Genomic DNA, 22,474 nt, shown 5'->3' with positions numbered 1-22,474 from the left:
ATGTAAATGTAAAAATGTATCAGCTGCTGAATAAGACCCATTATAAAGTTGCAATATTTTATTGTAAAAAATGTGTTTTTTTTAAATAAAATGTAATTATGTAGGGAAAGGGCATGATAAACCAAGAATAAATATAAAAAGTATAATTTTTCATTTTTACATTGTTTTGTAATATGCAAAGTTTGTGACACATTTGCGACCACCTACATGTTTATGTGTCCTGTGATCATGAAATGTATGTGTAAATGTAAATTAAACTGTGGATTCATTTATCATTGCTTTAGCACAAAATGCGTTCAATAGTTAGATCTTTTAAAGTAGCTTACATTAACTATTTTTTCATTCATGAACAGGATATTCATGATATTATACATATTTCTAAAGTATAATACCATTTTGAAAATATTCCAAATCTAAAAAATGAAATGCTATCAAAATTATTAGATGCAACTAAACACACAGATGTTAGTCTTTCAGTTGCATTATACTAAAGGGGTAAACTTAGGACGAATTGTGTTTACTGTAATATATGGACCATGAAATGTATACTTCAGTGAATTCAAAATAGTAGATAGGCCGGTAAGACAAAGAGACATGCACATTTATATACAAACATTGTTTGTCCAACTTCACCTTGTATGCTCCACTTTGATAACAGTCACCATGGAATGTGCACCTTTCATGTGACTGCCACTAGAGTAAAACAAACACAAAACTGTTTAATGTGATTCTTTGAATTGGAACATATGTGTTACATCACATAAATGTAGAAGAAGAAAAAAAAACATCTTGTCAAAATTTGTTTATTTAAAAAGGTCAGAGGCATTTGTATTACTAATAGGCTAATTGTATTTGCTGGACCGCGAGATGTAATGACAAGGTAGCGTTGTAATTAAGTTTCTCAGTCTGCTATTTGATGACCCCTAATCTATGACCTCTGGAAGCATCTTACTCCGTATTAGCTTGTAGTTGGTATTGTCAGAGCCGGGACTAGAACTCAAGTCTCTGGCGTGAGAGTCAGAATCTCAATCCTTGAGCCACTGGAGATGGTGAACTCAACAGTGAGACGCACTCACAAATACAAGCAACGGAAATCCACAGCTGGAGCAAAAATCATCAAAAAGTAATCCTCAAAAAACAAAACCAGTCCAACGGGGCTTTTCACAAAAAAATATTCAAAAATGTTTCCAAAGCTATTCAGCAAAAGACTCCAGAGGAGAAAGTCCACAAAAAATAAAACAGAGAAGGGAATAATCCACAGGCAAGAGAAAATTAAATGTCTCAGAGTTAGAGAACACTTACTTGGGCAACTAGCTTTAGAACAACTAAACACCAAGCAAAGATGCTATGAGACAGAGTGACTTAAATACACACATCTTTAATGAGACACATATGAACCTAATAACACGAATATAACACTAATTACAAATTGAATAAGCAGGGCAGGATAGCACCATGAGGACCTCTAGAGACCTGAGGACTGGTGTGATGTGTTCATATTTTCTGGTTCTGCTCAGGATCCTGGCGGCAGCATTCTGTAAGAGCTGCAACTGTCTTATGGTCTTTTTGGGAAGGCCAGTGAGGAGTCCATTACAATAATCCACCCTGCTGGTGATGAAAGCATGCACAAGTTTCTCGAAGTCTTGACTGGAAACAAAGCATCAAATTCTTGCAATATTCTTCAGATGATATATGCTGATTTAGTTATTGCTTTGACATGACTACTGAAGCTAAGGTCTGACTCTAGAGACACACCAAGATTCCTGACTTGATTTTTAGTTGTTTGACCTCTATAGTGAAGGTATGCATTCACCTTGAGAACTTCATCTTTGTTTCCAAATGCAATGACTTCAGTTTTGTCTTTGTTTAACTCAAGAAAGTTTTGGCACATCCAACTGTTTACTTCATCAATGCATTGGAACAGGGAGTCAATGGGGCTGTAATCGTTAGGCGATAGGGCTAAGTAGATCTGTGTGTCGTCTGCATAGCTGCGGTAAGCAATTTGGTTCTTTCTCATTATTTGGCTCATTGGAAGCATGTACAGGTTGAATAGGAGTGGCGCAAGAATTGAGCCTTGATGGACTCCACATGTCATGGATGTCCACTCAGACTTATGGTCTCCTATACTCACATAATAACCTCTCGCTTCTAAGTATGACCTGAACCATTTTAGGACTATCCCAGAAAGCCCCACACAGTTTTCCAGCCTGTCAATAAGTATGTTGTGATCAACAGTGTCAAATGTAGCACCGAGGTCGAGTACAACCATCACTGATAATTTGCCTGTATCAGTATTTAAGCGAATATCATTTATTATCTTTATGAGCGCTGTCTCTGTGCTGTGATGCGATCGGAAACCAGATTGAAAATTTTCAAAGTATCCATTCGAGCTTAAGAATTTGTTAAGCTGATTGAAAACAACTTTTTCAATGATCTTGCCAATGAAAGGAAGATTTGAGATCGGTCTATAGTTGCTTAATATAGTCTTATCCAGATTGCTCTTTTTCAGGAGGGGTTTAACTAGGTAATCATAGTGCCCGGTAGGAGTGTTGAATCTGGTCTTCCACTCATCCCCTTGTCTAATGCGCACAAGATGGTAAGCGTTGTGCAAGTCAAGTTTAGTGAATATGGAAGCTCCCTGCAGTATCTCAGAAGCTGTGGCCATAAGTGGCAATGGGTAACGGTTCTGGATAGTGATTTTGTTGAGGCCTCGATAATCAATGCAGAGTCGAAGGCCCCCATCCTTTTTACCCACAAAGAAAAAAACAGCACCAGCAGGGAGAGTGGACCGACGGATAATCCCTGCCGCGAGGGCCTCCTCAATGTAATTGTCCATAGCTGCACGCTCGGGAGAAGACAAGGAGAAGATGCGGCCTCTGGGGGGGGACAGGTACCTGGAAGCAGGTCAATGGCACAGTCATAAGGGCGGTGTGGTGGTAAAGAGGTGGCTTTCTTTTTACTGAAAACTGCCTTGAGGAGGTGGTACTGAGTGGGGATCTGAGATAGGTCTAGGGATTCTTGAGTCTTGAGAGTAGGGTCAGGGGAACTCGGGCTCAAACAGGTGACAGGACAAGTGGGACCCCAACTGAGGATAGCGCCAGTGGTCCAGTCAAGATGGGGGTTATGGTGAAGAAGCCAGGGGTGGCTGAGAATCACAGGGAACTCTGGAGATTGTATCAGATGAAAATACAGCTCCTCCTGGTGTTGACAAATTGAGAGGTGAAAAGGAACGGTAGGAAGGGTTACCTTCCCGGGGCCCAGAGGTCTCCCATCCATTGCGGTAACTGTTAGAGGGGTTTCGAGTGAGTCAGAGGGGATCTGGAGACTCCTAGCAAGAGATAAGTCCATAAAGTTCCTGGCTGTACCTGAATCCACCAAGGCTTTAAGTTGATGCTTCTGATTTCCCCAAGAAAGTGTGATGGGGAGAATCAATCCTGAATTGGAAGGTGGGGCAATGCGAGTAATTCATGTTACAGTCCTTCCTTGCCTGTATGGGAACGAGTGTTTCCTGAGAGCTCTGGGCAGAAAGAACGGAAATGTCCAGGCAGTCCACTGTATAGGCAACACCGCTCCCTCATTCAGGAAATCCTTGGTACGGAGGTGACTTCTCTGTGGGAACTAAACTGACAGGAGGTGTGAAAACAAACTGGCGACTCAAATTCCTCTCCCTCAGACGATTATCCAGTCGGATCACCAGGTCAATGAGGGTCTCGAGATCACGGGTAGGCTCTCTTGTTGCAAGGTCATCTTTGAGTACCTCAGAAAGACCGTTCTGGAAGCACACCATGAGAGACTCATTGTTCCAACCACTTCCGGCTGCAATAGCGCGAAAATGGATGGCATACTCTGCAGCAGTGCGACTACCTTGCTGGAGGGACAGCAGTCATTTAGACACCTCACGGCCGCTGATGGGATGATCAAAGACCCGTTTGAATTCCTCTTCAAATGCAGAATAACTTGAGCAGAAGGGGCTCTGGGAGTTCCAGAGAGCTGTTGCCCAGGAGAGGGCCTTACCCAAAAGAAGAGTGGTGACATATGCAATCTTGGCCCTGTCTGAAGGCAAGGATGATGGCTGTAGCTCAAATGTAAGGGAACACTGAGTGAGGAATCCACAACAAACATTGGGGTCTCCCGAGAATCGTTGTGGTGGAGGTAGGCAAGGGGAATTGAAATTTGAGGTACAGAAGCGGCAGTTGAAGGAGTAGCTTGGGTAGAAGGGAGCCGATCAAAGATCTGACAGACATGACATCAGACAGTAATTCTGAATGCTTAACCACCAATGCCTCCTGTTGGACTAGCATTTCTTCATGACGTTGGACTGAGGACTCATGCTGAGCCACGGTAGTGAAGAGTTCTTGTGCGCTGGGCGTCTCTGGGCTTGGTGTTTCTGTCAGAGCCTACTAGAACTAGAACTCGGGTCTCTGGCGTGAGAGTCAGACTCTCAATCCTTGAGCCACTGGAGATGGTGAACCCAACAGTGAGGCACACTCAGAAGAAGATGAGATGCAGAATTAGTTAACAGAAATACACAGCTGGAGTAAAAATCATCAAAAAGTAATCCTCAAAAAGCAAAACCAGTCCAACGGGTAGTGATGTGACGTTCGGCACCTAGGCTTCGAAGCTTGTAAAAAAAAAAACCCCGAAACATCTCACATGAACCACTGTTCCGGAGCTTGATTTGTCTTGCCATAACCATGTGATCAGTGACGTCCGAAGCTTAATTTCGACAGAAAACCACGTGACTGCTTCATATTCTGATTCCAAAATACCCCTTGCGCAGGTTTCGAGTGTCATGCGCTTCGGTAGTGAACTGAGACCGACAGACTGAAACATAGAGTGAGCTCTTTTGAATTTTCAGCATGGAACCAGCCAAGAAAAGATTATATATGCCTATATGAGCCTTGCCTATGACCTCATAGGTTTAGGACTACGGCTAAAGCTGCATTTGTTGAACAAAGCAGAGTTAATTTGTCCTATGTATTAATTCTTTCATAAATTAATTAAGACTCATTTGTTCATACATAGTGTAAACATCAACATTGATGCTTTTTATTGCTTTGTGGTTCTCAGCACAAAGTGATTTATTACATAAAACAATTTTTAAAAAATTGGGAAAGGTAGCTTTTCCACCTTTTGACCACAAGATGTCGTTAGTGTACAACATTTTGAAAAGCTTAGAGTAATGAACCAATTTACTATACACTTGAGGTGAAAGCCTCAGTGCTTCACAAAGCTTAATTTCACCATCACTACCAACGGGGCTTTTCACAAAAAAAAATCAAAAATGTTTCCAAAGCTATTCAGCAAAAGACTCCAGAGGAGACAGTTCACAAAAGATAAAACAGAGAAGGGAATAATCCACAGGAAAGAGAAAATGAAATGTCTCCGAGTTAAAGAACACTTACTAGGGCAACTGGCTTTAGAACAATTAAACACCAAGCAAAGAGGCTATGAGACAGAGTGACTTAAATACACACATCTGAATGAGACACATGTGAACCTAATAACACTAATATATAACAATAATTACAAATTGAATAAGCAGGGCACGATAGCACCATGAGGACCTCTAGAGGCCAAAACATGACATAACAAGCAAAACACTGACAGGTATATGGTCTTTGTCGTTTTCTTTGTCTCCCTAATCAAACACAACTGATTCAACTCATCAGCTCATTAACCCATGTGATAATGAGCTGATGAGGTAAATCAGGTGTGTTTGATTAGGGAGACAAAGAAAACGTGCAGTGTTGGGGGTCATTCAGGAGCAGGGTTGGGAAACACTGATTTAGATGATTTAACATTTTTAGACCATTCTTCCTCTTATATAGTAAAAAATGACTGGAATTCCATTTTGTGTTCCATTTTCCGGAAAATGACGGAGTAAAAACGTTTCATTAATTCAACTTTATTAAAACTGCATATGGTAATCAAATTGCACTTCCAAAAGTCATACATTTGTGAAAAAAAAAATAAAAAAAATAAACGAATATACGAATGTATTTTAAGTTTAATAAATAAAACATAAAAAGCAAAGGCAGATCAGAAAATGTAATAAACAAAACCGGGTTCTGTGTGGCAGACAGTAATCGAAAGCCGGCCGATAAAGGTCGTTAACCGTTGTAGGTTGTTTGATAGCTGAGGCTAAATTAAACGCAATACTACCGTATCCTTGCTCGATGATGAATGAGAACACAATGAGCCCAACAGGTGGTTGGAATCTAAAAGGCTGATTTTCCCGCTTCAGGGCAGTGACGAGTACATATGTAGTCCAGTGGTTGTCCAGAGACCATAGGCAAAACCTTAAGCAATGGCCCTGAACGGTGGTTTAATGTCAACATTGTGACAACGCTGTAACAACCTTCACCACACAACGTAGTTAAAGCAAGGGGTTGTGGCTCGTATGCGAGCACCTGGGGCCTGTTTCAGAAAGGAGGTTAAGTAAAAACCCTGAAATGAGGGAAACTCTGGGTTTTCCGTTTCAGAATGGAAGGTAAATCAAACCCAAGAAAGCAGAGTAAGTCAAGCCCGTTTCTGAAAGAGAGGTAACTTATACTCAGAGTCAGTTACCATGGTAACTTACTCTGTGAACCTAACCTGGTCGGGAGCAGGTTTTCTTCAGTAAACCCAGAGTTTATTTCGGTCTCCTCCCCCTTTTTAAAGAGGAAGTGGTATTTAAACACCTCATTCATTCTTTCGGTACATTCATTCATTGCGCACATTTCAGTCACGCAGAGCGGATCAAATTAATGAATGAAATGGCATGTCCTTTTATGGACGATCCTGTGGATGAAGAGGCTGCATTAATCCGTAGGGAGTTACATTTACGTCGGGAGAGGATTTTGAGGCCCAGAGTGGATTTTTTGTCATATCCATATTCATTTTTATTTGAGTGGTACCGTTTTTCTTTACAGTCAATAAGATACATCCATAATCTCATCCATCCTTACATCAGAAATATCAGCCATCGCGGCCGTGCTCTTACATCCGAGCAGATGCTTTGCGTTGCATTACGTTTCTTGGCAAATGGTAGTTTTCTGTATAACATCGGGGATGCAGAACATATTAGTAAGGATACTGTTTGCAGAGTTGTAAGGAAAGTGTGCCTCGCTCTTAAGCGCTTTTTGAGAATTTTTGTGCTGTTTCCTGGGCACAAACCCATCAGAGCCATCAAAGAGGAGTTTCACAGGATTGCAGGTCAGTGATGTATAAATCGGTTTAAATGAGCTAACCTGATAAATGATGTTCAGTTAAGAGCATCTTGCTGCGACCCCTGGAAGTAAACTAATAATTAAAATTCCTTTTAGGATTTCCGAATGTGGTTGGATGCATTGATGGCACACATATTCCCATCATTGCACCTTCCGAAAATGAAGCTGACTACTGTATGTCAACAGGAGGTCCATCCACAGTATTAATGTGCAGGTACACTGACAGCCTACTATTTCTAATGGTCAAAGACTACATCACAATACTATAACATGTCTCATTCTTTGCACTGTCAAGATCATATGTGATGCTGCACATCTCATTACAAATGTGGAGGCCAAGTGGCCCGGTTCTGTTCATGACTCACGAATGTATCGTGAGTCAACCCTGAGCAACAGACTGGAAAGGGGTAAGTAAATGCACGTATTTCAATGTATGCACTACACACTTACAGGGGAACTTATGCAGCTCTAAAGCAATGTGAACTTTCTTACAGGAGAGATTGATGGCTTTCTGCTGGGAGATAGGGGTTACCCATGCCGACCAACACTAGTTACCCCTTACCCAGAACCTGAACCAGGCCCCCAGCGCCGCTTCAATGTGGCACACTGCAGGACGAGAGCCCGGGTGGAGATGACCATAGGCCTGTTGAAAGCACGTTTCCAGTGCCTAAGTCACCTCAGGGTAACCCCTGAAAGAGCCTGCGACATTATTGTGGCATGTGTTGTTCTCCATAATATTGCAATAATTAGAGGGGAGCAACACCCTGCCCTACAAATACAAGACCCAGAGGAAGACCCCATCAACCCGGCAGATTTCCAGGATGGAAGGGTAGTCCGGGATATGATATGCCGCAATGCCTTCTCAGATTAATACACATTATATCCACCACCACCAACTACAAAATAAAAAAAAAATGAATAAACACAAAATCACAGCAATTTATATGGTGTTCTTTATTTCCTACACATTCAAAAAAAGAAAAGAAAAAAGATTTTAATATATTTTCAATACTTCTTAGAATTCACCTGTGACCATGCACTCACCTCTAGCTTTAGTTTTAGAATCTCGATTTCTAGATCTGCCTTTTGGATCTGGCGGTCCAAGTATATAAGTTCTTTGCCGTTTCTTTCTATCTTTTTAATAAGAAGAAGTCTATATAACTCATTAACTGGCAACTGAAAATACAGTAGATTACAGTTACATCATGTAGTTCTAAAATTCTACAGAATTAAACTGTGGCATTTACTGAAAATCACTGAACTGTGTTCATCTGTGCACCAGAAGTTGATGGACCGTCCTCCTGCTGTTCTTCCACACTCTGGGGGTGAGAGATGTCCGTTTATACTTGGATATAAACTTAGATTCTATAGGCTACTCCACATAAAAAAGGTGAAGAAATGTGAATGTGTAGATTGTTTGATAGACACATACTACTAACATTACCTCTGTAGGCCTCTCTGTGGCAGCAGAAACGGTTTCTTCATCCCCATCATCCTGTGAAGATTAGCATTTTAGTACACTTTATAACACTATTTGTCATAATTTCTGTTGTATTGAGTCGGCTACTTACAACTGCCTGTGGTTCTGTTGGGACAGGAGGCTCCAAAAGACAGATTTTACCATCAGAATTTTGTTGGGACCAACGAAAAACCCATTCCAAAGTAAAATAAATAGAAAGATCACAAATAGCCTATATAAAAAAACACATAGGTAGACCTCATACATTTTATGAAGGCACTTGAATCTTCAGGAGTGACTGGCTCTGATGAAGTCCCTCCAGGAATTCCCTCAGCCATTGGCCTTCCAGCATTCAGGCTCAGGGCCATCTCCTCTGCATTTGTCAGAGGTGGTGGTGCAGGTCCTCCCCCCGTTTTGCGAGCGTCTGCCTTCTTTCTGTTGGCTGAGTAGTCAAATGAGAATGAACATTTAGACCTAGGTCAAAAATGCTGCTGCACTGCTAGACACTAGATGCTATTTAGTTATTTAATATGTCAAATGTTTGTAAAGTCAGGTAGACTACAACCATGATATGCTCAAGCCTTACCTGATTGAATTACGTTTTTATATTTCATTTTCAGCTGCTGCCATGTTCTTTTAACACCTGCAGGATTGCACCTACAATCATGTAAAATTAGGTTGAATAACATGCTCTTCCAGTTTCACCTCTGATATTATAACAGTTGGGCAAGTTACTTGTATTATTAACTAACTACAAATTACATCTTCAACAGTGTAATTAGATTCATGTAATAATTACTATCTCTAGAAAGTATTGGTATACTTATTACTAATTACTTTCTAAATCCCATATCAACATCAACCACTTGAACAATACAAGGAGAGACAAGAAACTGCACTTTTAATGCTTTCAAATAATCATTCTACAAATGCATGAATTATTCTTGAAAAAATATATCTTTTAAAATTTGATGTTAAATCCACTATTGTTTTATACATAATTGCTTTATAGTCTATGCAGTATTTAATGCAATTACATCAGATTTTACTTTAAATTACGGAGTAATCCCTTTAATTAAATTACAGTTTTTAGATTACTTAGTAATTAATTACACACAACACTGTATAAAAGTAATTCAAATGTAAACTTACGCATTGACCCGAGCAGCTATTTTCTCCCAAGCTAACTCTCTATCCTTCGCCGCTGCAGCCGTGTTGCTTTTTTAAAAAAAATATATGTTCGTACTCTCCATATGCTTGCATAAGCACATCCAGTTCTGCTGGTGAAAAATATGAAGACCGCTTTTTGTCTGGCGCCGTTGCCATGGTGACTCATAATATCTGCGCTCCATTGATAATGGCTTTTTATAGTTGTGGTGCACACGCTTAACTCAGAGTCTAATTTCAGCTGATCTGAAACCGAAAACTCAGAGTTTCCCATCTCAAGGTAAGTCAACTCTGAGTTCAAGTTTTAACTCAGAGTTGGTTGAAGCTCCTTATTGAAACAGGCCCCTGGTGGCCAGGCCTCCCCCCACGGGGTCCGGCCGGGCTCAGCTCGAAGGCCGCCTTCCCGTGGGCTCACCACCTACAGGAGAGACCGTAATGGGTCGGTGATGAGAGGATCGGGCGGCAGTCGAAGGCGGGGGCCTCGACAACCCGATCCCTGGACACGGAAACTAGCTCTAGGGACGTGGAACGTCACCTCGCTGGTGGGGAAGGAGCCTGAGATTGTGCGAGAGGTTCCAGCTAGAGATAGTTGGAATCACGCACGGCTTGGGCTCTGGAACCACACTCCTTGAGAGAGGATGGAAGTGTTAAAATATAGTGTTAAATTAACACTCAAGAGTGTAAAAGTTAATGAGATAATTATGTGATTAATTGAGTGATGATTGAGCATTGTTGAAGACACCTGATGTTAACAAGCAGAATCACTGAAGGAGAAAATCTAATTTTTTAAGTCGCCATTATGGAGATCCGTGTTTGCTTTTGACCCTTGGCCAGTTGACCCTTACATATTTAACTTTAGATTTTGTTTTGCTTTTGTAACTGAGTTATAACAGACAGATGGACAAAAAGAAAAGGTGATCAGGTGTTGGTGGTCATGTCTTAACATATTATTATTGATTATAGCATCACAGTGAATCTACATCATAAGATCCTGTGACGATATACATTCATCCAAAGGATTTCTTATAAATGGTTCTGATAAATAAATAAAAAATCTTTATTTTAGGCACACACAGACATCAAGAATCAGTGTATGAATTTCAACAATGGTGACAAAAAGAATATTCAATTAGGAAAAGGAAATTACTAAGACAATTCAGATAATAATTTATTCATACAGCAATGCATGATGGGAGCCATGGATGAGTTTTGTTTGGTGGTACCCAGAATGTGCATGCTTTATTATTGTCACCATTGTTGAGATTCACAGGCTGATTATTGATGTCAAGTGTGTTTAAATAAATAAACAGGTTCAAAGTATTTTTTTTATCAGAACAACTATTTGTTATAAATATTTTTGATTATACAGAAAACGCTGAAAACGTACTCGGTTACTAACGTAACCTCGGTTCTCTCTAGAAGACGAACGAGTACTGCGTCGAAGACACTACGGGAAAGAGTATTTTTCGAGATATTGAAGCCAAAAATGTATCCTTAATTTTGTAATAATGTAAAACGCTTTGCAGCAGCATACAGCCACAGGCGGAACTAGCTTGCACGCCTATTGGCTGCTCTGCAGCAAAAGCAGCAGCTTATGCAAGGCCTCTCATGACGCTTGACCGAATGAGGGCGCTTTGCGCTTTCACGTTCCCCCAGAATGGGCGTGGCCTAGGCTTATAAATACCCGAGCAGCGGCTGCCATTCTCTGATTTTCATCGCCGAAGCGAACCAGAGCATGATGCAGGCACGGCACAGAGACGCAGTACTCGTTCCTCTTCTAGAGAGAACCGAGGTTACGTTAGTAACCGAGTAAGTTCTCTTACGAGAGTTATCTCGTACTGCGTCGAAGACGCTACGGGAACCCAGTGCAAAGCGCTGTGCATGCTGAGACCCGACACCAGAGACCCAAGGGCGCGCGCGCCCGGAGCACACATAGTGTATGATCACCAGAAAAAACTCACATAGAGTTCCAGGAAAGAGGGGCTAGAATAGCATCATTCCTTTATAAGCAGTGCCCCAAAGGGCATTTATAACATATATATGTATATAAATATATATGATGGGTCAATACCAAGCGGCAACCTCCCTGTCTCTCTCTTGAAACCAACACGGAAGTGAATTAAACGGCAATTCATCGACTGGCTGGCTGCAGAAGGGAGTCAAATCTGTATCTCCCGCATGTTAAAATGTCCAACTTTACAGCAGAAAAAAACATGTTTACAGCCTGGTTCTCTCTGTGGCTTTATAGATACAGCTAATTTTGCCCTTCATAACAACTGTGAGGGGGGTGAATTTTTTTAGAACTCACTCGTTTAGTTGATTAATATTTAAAGTTCTGCAAAATTAAGGGTGTGTCCACTTTTGAGTGACAGGTGAATTCCCGCTGATGTAAATGCTAGCCGGTTAGCCGTCACTTCACCTCAGCAAATTCCACCTGCTGAACTTGCCATCTCTGCCGTGTTTGTTCTTTTTTTCGGGATTATTTCATATAATTTAATACACCCATTACTTCGCCCACGGTTTTGGATTCCGCCGTTGTCGTCGAGTATCGTTCGAGAGAACAACCAGCGCTGTATTTCAGTTGTTCTCCTCTGTGAACATGCACTAATGGATGTCTGACAATTTCGTTGCTTTTGTGGAGTTTTCAGATTTAAAAACGTCGTTATACGTTAAATAGATATAAAGGTTACACTCGTTCTGCGGTGTCGTTGCTCTAGAACAGATTATAACATGCTTATGTACCGTCAGATGAAATCCTGCAGGTGTCTGTGTCTCTCCGTCCATGCAATAAATGCACGTCCTTGAATGAGCGCGGATTTCTAGCGCATTTACTTGAACTTCATAGGTAATATATCTATGTTTTGACTCATTTGAGAATTGAGATGCGGCCAAAATCAGAATTTAAAATGGACTGAATAATAAAGCTCTCTACGAACTTGACGAGCGATGCCGCGCTGAAGGACCAGATACTGTAATAAAAGAGTGACTGACATGTATGCACATAATCACGGTCACACTCACACACACTCTCGGAGTAATATTGTAAAGTTACTGCATAATACATTTTCAACTAGCAGAATAGCTGTACAGAATCACGATACACAGTCTCACTTGTAGCTATGTCTTTTAACTATTATAATATTTCGAAGGGCAAAAACAGGACCTTTTTAATTGGCATTCTGATTTTAATCATCAACTGTCACTTTAGCGCGAGCCCCTGTGCAGTCGCAGACTTGGTACTGTCAGTAGCATATAGCATTAGCTCCCAAGCCTGCGCTAACCATGGAGCTAACTCCATAACGTCGCGCTAGGTGGGCGTGGTTTCAGATAGCCAGGCTCCTCAGCTCCGCCTCTTTGCCCATATTCTGTTATCCGGGAGTGACGAGCTGTGACGCGAGGCCAAGATGGCGACGGCCGGCTCCGCCCACTTTAGGCTTCAAAAATGCTCTTCAGAAACCTACGGGTGACGTCACGGACACGACTACGTCCATATTTTTTTACAGTCTATGGTCAATACATTGCTCATAAAGACATAACTGTCAGTGAGTGATGCTTAAAACAGCTTGGCAATCTGAGTAACAAAATGGGGCAGAAACACCATATGTGTCTATTTTAGACCGAGAACAGTCTGGCCTGCAAGGCGGGAACCTCTAGGTTATAAAACCTTATAAATGTAGACGGGGAGGCCCAGCCTGCCGCCATACAAATATCTTGCAACGAGATTCCACTAGACCAGGCCCACGAGGAGGCCATGCCCCTCGTAGAATGTGCTCTGATGCCCAACGGGCATGGCAGTCCCTTTGATGCGTAAGTTAGCACTATGGCCTCCACTACCCATCTAGACAGGCTCTGTTTTGATGCAGCTAGTCCCTTGGAACGTCCGCTGAACGAAACAAAGAGCTGCTCCGTCTGTCTTAAAACAGCGGAGCGGGACACGTAAGCTCTTAATGCCCTAACCGGGCAAAGGAAGCTAGCGTCGTCCTTTTCCTCGGAGGCCGGCAGAGCCGACAGGGAGATAACCTGAGCCCTGAACGGTGTGTTGAGGGACTCAGGAACATACCCATGTTTCGGCTTTAGTACGACTTTAGAGTCATTAGGCCCAAACTCCATACACGACGCTCTCACCGAGAGCGCTTGTAAATCCCCCACACGCTTCACTGAAGCGAGAGCCAGAAGAAACACTGTCTTAAAAGACAAGTGCTTCATGTCAACTGAGTGCACAGGCTCAAACGGGGCACCCTTCATGGCATCCAATACCGAAGAAAGGTCCCAGACGAGGACTGAAGGAGGTCTGGGAGGATTCAACCTCCTAGCTCCTTTAAGGAAACGAACAACCAGATTGTTCCTACCAAGTGACCGGCCAAGCGTTGGATTGACAAACGCTGCTATAGCCGCCACGTAAACTTTGAGCGTGGATGGGGTCCTACCCTTATCCAGCAGCTCTTGTAAGAAAGAGAGAACCTCCGTTTCCCCGCACTGCAGGGGTGATACGCCCTGGGCTGAGCACCAGCCAGAGAACACAGACCATTTAGAGGAATAGACCCGTCTAGTAGACGGGGCTCTAGTTTCAAGTTTCAAGTTTACTTTATTTATAAAGCACATTTAAATCAACCTTGGTTGACCAAAGTGCTGTACAAGATAAGATATGTCTAAAATAGAACCATTACAAAAATTTAAATCAACTTTCACAAGACATTGAACGCATACGAGTACAAATAAGTTTTTAAAAGTTTTCTGAACTCAGACACTGTGGACGCTGTTTTGATGTATAATGGCAATTTGTTCCATAGCCTGGGTCCAGCTATCGCAAAGGTTTACAGTTTAGCCGGCGGCCAGGATGAAGCAGACAGTCCATCGGGCGGCCAGGGCGAAGCAGACAGTCCATCGAGCGGCCCAGGCGAAGCAGACGACCCCTCGGGCGGCCACGGCGGTGAAGACCCCTCGGGCGGCCACGGCGGTGAAGACCCCTCGGGCGGCCACGGCGGTGAAGACCCCTCGGGCGGCCACGGCGGTGAAGACCCCTCGGGCGGCCACGGCGGTGAAGACCAGGGCAAAGACGACCCCTCGGGCGGCCACGGCGGTGAAGACCCCTCGGGCGGCCACGGCGGTGAAGACCAGGGCAAAGACGACCCCTCGGGCGGCCACGGCGGTGAAGACCCCTCGGGCGGCCACGGCGGTGAAGACCCCTCGGGCGGCCACGGCGGTGAAGACCCCTCGGGCGGCCACGGCGGTGAAGACCCCTCGGGCGGCCACGGCGGTGAAGACCCCTCGAGCGGCCACGGCGGTGAAGACCAGGGCAAAGACGACCACTCGGGCGGCCACGGCGGAGACGACCACTCGGGCGGCCACGGCGGAGACCTTCCCTCGGGTGGCCGGGGCAGATCCGGCTGTGCAGGCGGCCGGGGCGGGGCAGGTCCATCGGGCGGCCAGGGCGAAGACGACCACTCGGGCAGCCACGGCACAGCAACGGACACCGGCTCAGGAACAGCAACGGACACTGGCTCAGGAACAGCAACGGACACCGGCACAGGAACAGCAACGGACACCGGCTCAGGAACAGCAACGGACACCGGCACAGGAACAGCAACGGACACTGGCTCAGGAACAGCAACGGACACCGGCACAGGAACAGCAACGGACACTGGCTCAGGAACAGCAACGGACACCGGCACAGGAACAGCAACGGACACCGGCTCAGGAACAGCAACGGACACCGGCTCAGGAACAGCAACGGACACCGGCACAGGAACAGCAACGGGCACAGGAACAGCAATGACGGGGAACAGCTGAGTGCAATGAACAGTGATTGTGGGGAATGCAGTTCATAATGTGACAGACACCGTGGGGGACGAGGACCTCTAGTGGACACCAGGGAACATGAACCAGACACCGTGAAACTTTTGCTCTGCTGAATGTCTTCCACAGCAGTTGGACTGTCTGTGGGTGTAGATACCACTCTCCTGTAGGAACGTTGTTCCGTGAGAGTCTGTCTGGGCCGATATTCAGGCGCCCTGGCACGTGCGCTGCTCTCAGCGAGCGCAGACTATGCTGGGCCCAAACCAGGAGGCGTTCCGTTAACCTGTAAAGGTTTCGGGATCTGACACCGCCCTGGTGATTTATGTAGGCCACCACTGATATGTTGTCCGAACGGACCAGGACGTGATGTCCTTTTATCTGGGGACAAAAACGCCTCAACGTGTAGTCCACTGCCAACAACTCCAGGCAGTTTATGTGTGGGAGCCTTTCCCGTTCTGACCACTGGCCGAAGAACGGTCTGCCCTCGAGCAGCGCTCCCCAGCCCGAGGTGGATGCGTCCGTAGACACCACCTTCACGCTCGAGGAAGTCCCCAGGCTTACACCTGACTGGTACTAGTCGGTCACTCTCCATGGTTACAGAGCTGACAAGCATTCTTGATCGACCTTGAGGCGACAAAGACTGGAAGCCCATGCTGGACGCGGCAATCACGCTTTTAGCCAGAACTGCAACAGGCGCATGCGAAGCAGGCCCAGCTGTAGTACTGATGATGCTGAGATGGGGGCGTCTGAAGTTTCAGAGGATGATTATCCATCATCCTCTGAAACTTCCGGAGCGGAACTATGGAGCCGCAGCGGAAAGTTTTTATCATGTGCAGAATACCCAGCCTGCGCTGTGGTGATAGCTGTGCTATCATGGACAGCGAGTCCAGTTCTGTGCCCAGAAAATATATTTTCTGACTGGGAAACAGTGAACTTTTTGCCCAGTTGACTCTGAGACCTAAAACCTTGAGGTGTTCGAGTAATATGGTCCTGTGCTGTACGAGCTCTGATCGCGATTGGGCTAGAATCAGCCAATCGTCCAAGTAATTCAGAATTTGTATGCCTTGGAGTCTCAGGGGGGCCAGTGCCACGTCCATGCACACTGTAAATGTACAAAGTGCTAGAGACAGGCAGAACGGGAGGACTGTATACTGATAAGCCTGGCCCTCAAAGGCGAATCTCAAATATCGCCTGTGACGTGATGCAATTTGTATTTGGAAATACGCGTCTTTCAGATCTATTGACATAAACCAATCGGCGAATCTGCGCGAGGATTTTTCTGGTCGTGAGCATTCTGAACTTGCGCTTCACAAGCACTTTGTTCAGCTGCCTCAGATCTAAAATGGGTCTGAGACCCCCGTCTTTCTTTGGCACCAGAAAATATCTGCTGTATAAAGCCCCTTCGCTCTGAGCTTGAGATAAAGGCTCTATGGCCCCTTTGCTCAATAGCTTTGCTATTTCGGCTCGAAGTAGATGTGCTACTTCTGTTTTCACCGTAGCTTCGACCCGCGCCGTGTAGCGGTGGGGGCATCGTGAGAACTGTAGCGAATAACCTCTTTTTATAATGTTCAGCACCCACTCTGAAACCCCGGGAAGTTTTTCCCATGCACTCGCATGAGTGCGGGGTAGAATGAAATCTGGGCCCTGGTGGCGAAATGGCGGCGACGCGAGAGCAACCGTGTGCTGTAACATGGACGCTGTGTTTGCAGCGTTTGAGGCAGGGGGCGCGCTTAATCGAGCGGGCAGCCCGCGCGCGCTCAGCTCTCTCAGCTGAGAGAGAGCGTGCGGGGCGAGCCCCGTAGGGCTCGGCATGTCTGGGAATAAATGTGGGTGCGTGACAGCGGGCACATTTATAGCACTGAGAGTACTGTCTATCAGAACTGACTGACCGTGCATTGGTTTAGTTTTTACAGAAACTGTGGGACATGCAGTGTGTATTGTTTGTGGGTACTGAATAGTGGGCACATTCACTACATGTGATGCACAATCGACATGAGTCGATTTTATGTGTGCAAGCCCTATATTGTGTAGGGCTGTGCTTGTGTGTACGAGTTGTGGACATTACAGTTACACACATAACACCATCGGCCGTGGCCGGGACACCAGATAATACACATTTTTTTAGATTTATCTGGGTCGCTGTAAAAACGGCATTTGTGCGCAGGCAAATGGGCCGTGATGCCGGTTTGTTGACTGCAGAATACACTGACACGGTCGCATGTGTTGGAACTGTGCGAGGGAAAATATTTGGTCCGAAATCCGTGCAATCCGGCCGCAGCGGGATTTGAACACCGTCGCTTTCCTAGGGGGGCTAGGAAGGCGTGGAAGCCTCGGGCTTGATCGCAATCTTTGGCCGAGGCCCACGCGGCGGAGGGCGGTGTCCAGCTAAGCGAGAGCGCGGTCTCGGGTCTGGGGACTCGGGCCTGTCGCTGCTGAGGCGCGGCGGCGGGCGTAGACCGTTGCTGAGTGCGGGCAGGCGGCTGTTTTGGGCGACCTGTCGCAGAGCTGGGGCGCTTGGGCAGAAAGTGTCTCATGGCTTGCGATGTTTTCTGTACCTCAGCGAATCGATCCGCGAAATCCTTGACGGACGATCCGAAGAGGCCAGCGGTAGAGATGGGATCGACTCCGCCATCTCAGAGAGCGTCAGGCAAAGATGTCTCTCTGCCACGGTGATGGAGGCCATATTTCGCCCGATGGCATGTGCAGCGGATTTAGTGGCGCGGAGAGCGAGGTCCGTGGTGGTCCGTAAATCCGGCACGCAGATCGCTTCCGGGCCTTCCTCGTCTTCAGCCGTTTGCACTATCAAAACCATTCAAATTGCCTCTGACAGTAGACAACATGCGCTTTTCGGCAATATACGGCTTATTACGGTAATTTCATGCTTTCCGTCAGCAAATGACAGCGGGCTTTCTGGCAGAGCGGGAAGGAAGGATTTGCACTGAGAGATACGAAGCGCGGCAGGTTAGAGTGTTTCTGGATTGCATAAAATAATAAAAGACACGAACAAATACATGGTGAAAGAAGTGGTAGACAGCAGAAGAGGGGATTGGGATGATTTTTAATGAAACTTGGGAGGCGGATGGCCGTTACTTTTTCACGTATCTTTACATGTGTTGTATGCATGTGTATGTGCGCGTGCCAATATGAATGGACGCATTTGTATGTGTGCGTGTATGAAAAAAAGTGTCCTAAATGAAAACTGTGCAACCTTTTTTTGTCTATTTTTGTATATTTAAATTCTATTTACAAACTCACCACACACAATAATGGTCAATAACTGTTATTTGTTGAAAGCTAATCTTTTTCTGAAAAAGATGACACCTTGCACATGAAGATAGCACATTGTTTTAGAATTTTACAGTCAAAAAATCAAAATATGTGAAAAACACCCATTTTAGCTTCAGGTTCTAAAGGGTTAAGTCTTCGTCGGCGTTTAGGAACCTGGGTATGCTCTTTGATACCAATCTTTCATTTGAAAGTCACGTGTCTAGTATCTGTAAAACCACATTTTTCCATCTTAAAAATATATCTAAATTACGTCATATGCTCTCAATGAATAATGCAGAACAATTAGTTCATGCGTTTATGACCTCAAGGCTATATTATTGTAATGCTCTACTGGGTGGTTGCCATGCACGCTTAATAAACAAACTACAGCTGGTCCAAAACGCAGCAGCTCGAGTTCTTACCAGAACCAGGAAGTATGACCATATTAGCCCCGTTCTGTCAACACTGCATTGGCTGCCTATTAAACATCGTATACATTTTAAAATATTGCTGATCACTTACAAAGCACTAAATGGTTTAGCTCCGCAGTACTTGAGCGAGCTCTTAACGCATTATAGTCCTTCACGTCTACTGCGATCTCAAAATTCCGGCCAGTTAATAATACCTAGAATATCAAAATCGACTGCTGGCGGTAGCTCCTTTTCCTATTTATCACCAAAACTTTGGAACAGTCTTCCTACCATTGTCCGGGAAGGAGACACACTCTGTCAGTTCAAAGCTAGATTAAAGACACATCTCTTTGACCTAGCATTCACATAATGCATTATAGACTTCTATAACTCAATGTTAAGCTGCATAGATTAGGTCAGCCGGAACTGGGAACACTTCCCTTAAATCCTGATGTACTCGTTACATCATAAGAAGAATGGCATCTACGCTAATTCTTTGTTATCCCGAGGTTTTCCCGCAGCCTGCCGGATCCAGGCCGTATCCAGATCTGACGAAGGACCTTCGCCTGCACCCGATGTCAACGCAGTGCTGAAGTGCCAACTAGCCTCTCCCTATGGAGGATCCCTTTACCAATCTACAGATAAAGCATTGTGGAAAATTTGTGTATCTACCCCGTAGTGATAAAATAAAATAAAATTCTGTATCAAATTTATAGGCAGGACAAGTAGTTTGTTTAGGCTTGGTTTGTAGAGAATTACAAACATGCGCACATATATTCAAATGCACATAACTATAGAATTAATTCTTGATGCGCACGTGAGCGCCATCACGCGTTTCTCACAGGTTCGCGTTTAAAGTCTGTTTTTAATTTAATATTAATTTCGGCCCCTAATTTAATAAAAAATAATCCTTGCGACTGAAGTAAATCAATCAAAACTAACTTTAGCTGGAAAATAACATTATTCAAGAACCGCTATAAAGCCAAAACAATCTGTTACCTTAAATTATACGTTTATCTCTGTAAAGCAGCTTTGAAACAATCTACATTGTTAAAAGCAATATATAAATGAAGATGACTTGACTTGACTAGAGTGTGGCTAGTGCATGGCATGAATAATGCTGGACACTGCAATTCGTACCCCTCATATTGCTCCCCTATGTCGTATGCTTGTCCTCTGCATTTTGAGATGTCCAATCCCAAATTCTCTGTGTTTCAAGAGCACCTCTGTCAGTCCACCAAAGAGTCATGCACTGGTAGGAAACCGACAAAGTGTTCTTTTGTCTCTCAAACATTAATTTAGACAATAATAGTTATAATACAGTGAGATTTTAACAAAAATGTGTAGTGTATGCACAAGGAGTCTGACAACAGCCGACCGGCTCAACAGCCACGGAGATCTGATCTCGCCATCATCGAGTCTGTCTGTGATTACATTAAGCGACAGAAAAAAAACTAGACAGACTAAATCTAAAAGAACTGTGGTAACATCTCCAAGGCACTTGAACAAAAACCTTACTGGATTATTAAAATTAATGGCAAAAAGAATGTCTGGTAATGTAAACTGATGGACACACTAGCAAAAGATAGAAATAGGCTAACTGGCTTAAAAAAAATTGTGGGGGTGAAAACACTAACGTGCTTAAGACTTTTGCACAATACTGTATACACATAATAAATAATCCTGTCATATACAGTTTATGACATTAAAAAATATTTAGATAAAAATGCGACAAATAATTACATAATAATTTAGCCCTAATTTATGTAAATTTATATAAAAAATTTAAATTCATCCCATCCAGGTGCAGATTTGTAAAAAAAAAAAAACGTGGTGTTCTGTTGCAAGTTTACATATGTTTTCTTGGTTTATTGTTGAGCTGTCAAGTTGTCATGTGTTGAAATAATCAGTTCCTGACTTATTCTTTATTTGTGTCCTTGATGAAAGGTGGCAACCCTCTACCCTAGGTCTCCCTTACCCGCTCGGCCCCGAACCAATGAGGGTTGAGTTAGGGAAAATGCATTTTGCATGTGTTTTTTGCACAACACTACACATTATTTTTCTGTGATACTTTTACATGTGTTCGTATGTATTAAAATAACATGACTAATGCTTGGGCTGCTTTTTATTTTTTAAAAGTAGCCCAATGTTTGTCCACCTGTCCAATGCATTTATTTTTCTCCGGTCCAAACCGATCAAATACCCCCAATCTGGCAACACTGGCTGTGAGCGAGGAGCACCCTAAATATACTTATTTATCCAACCAACTAGATACGATTTTGATTGATCATCGGGACTAGCGCTGAGAAAAGTAACAGGAAGTACATGCATAAGCTTCTGAAGCTAAAGTCCACTCATTTTCCATCGCTTTTTGTTTAATGCTCCTTGATTCAAACTTTCATTCTATTTCTTTGGAAGGAAATAAAACATATTTTTAGCACTTTATCTGGTACATGGTAGTACACATCATAGTAAAACTGAATTGTTGTATAAAAAATCCATAGAAAATACGTTTAGAGGAGTTACCCAATCACACATCTCCTTACGATGACGTCACGTGCGAATTACCTCCCTCATTGGCTAGGGAGCTGTGTGGGCAGTGTACAATACTGTTTGAATTCGTGCGTGATAGAAGACTTCCAAACTACGATATTAAGTACTGGTAAATATGATGTTATTTTTTTGTGTATTTTGATTACCTGGACTTTGATTGCCTGTTGAATTTGCTCAGAATAGAGAGAAAGTGTCTGATGTTGAGCAGTCGCTGTTCATTTAACGTAATTCATTTTAATAGTTTGTGAAGTGTTGCATGTGAACTGAAGAATACGTTTTCTGAAGGTTAATGTGAGATTGCCACTTTTCATTTACGTTTCGGTTATTTATGGAGACGCACTAATCTCATAGATCAAACAGTTGATGTGTGTTTAGAGAATAATGTGATCTGCATCATTTGACACGCTATTAACAGATGCATTTGTTGTATTGCAGTCTTGTGCTGTTGATCTGATATTGTGGCCATGCGGCACGATAAATCGGCACACAAGCGAAAGCCAACGACCCCCAGACGCAGATCTCCCCCTGCACCACCGTTAACAGCTAGAACCCGCCGCACCAGCGGACCCTCCGGTGAGCTCTTATATTGGCTTCCCTCTCTTATGTGCATA

General features: G+C 43.9%; 1 protein-coding gene and 1 long non-coding RNA gene across 7 annotated transcripts in view; one reads left to right on the top strand and one right to left on the bottom strand.

Annotated features, from left to right (window-relative positions):
• Positions 1-8,142: 8,142 nt before the first annotated feature.
• Positions 8,143-11,160, bottom strand: LOC306987076. Its single transcript, XR_013795088.1, has 4 exons — positions 9,257-11,160; positions 8,783-9,112; positions 8,656-8,706; positions 8,143-8,530 (listed from the first exon to the last, which is right to left on the bottom strand). It is a non-coding gene; the product is annotated as an uncharacterized lncRNA (long non-coding RNA).
• A 10,680-nt stretch (positions 11,161-21,840) lies between these two features.
• The window catches only part of cenpa (histone H3-like centromeric protein A), a 48,506-nt gene continuing 47,872 nt past the window's right edge, over positions 21,841-22,474 (top strand). Inside the window, exons 1-2 of one of the 6 annotated variants that reach the window (XM_079591312.1) lie at positions 21,841-21,972; positions 22,299-22,436. In XM_079591312.1, the coding sequence (XP_079447438.1) occupies positions 22,328-22,436 (109 nt within the window). In that variant the 5' untranslated portion in view covers positions 21,841-21,972; positions 22,299-22,327. Of the gene's footprint in view, positions 22,155-22,298; positions 22,437-22,474 lie in introns of all 6 variants that reach the window. The other 5 variants (XM_079591308.1, XM_079591311.1, XM_079591313.1 and 2 more) reach the window with 5 other exon arrangements.

Source organism: Phoxinus phoxinus, assembly GCF_949152265.1.
Source record: "Phoxinus phoxinus genome assembly, chromosome: 19".
Classification (NCBI taxonomy): Eukaryota; Metazoa; Chordata; class Actinopteri; order Cypriniformes; family Leuciscidae; genus Phoxinus; species Phoxinus phoxinus.
Note: the sequence above shows the minus strand (reverse complement) of the source record. Positions and strands in the feature narration are given on the sequence as shown.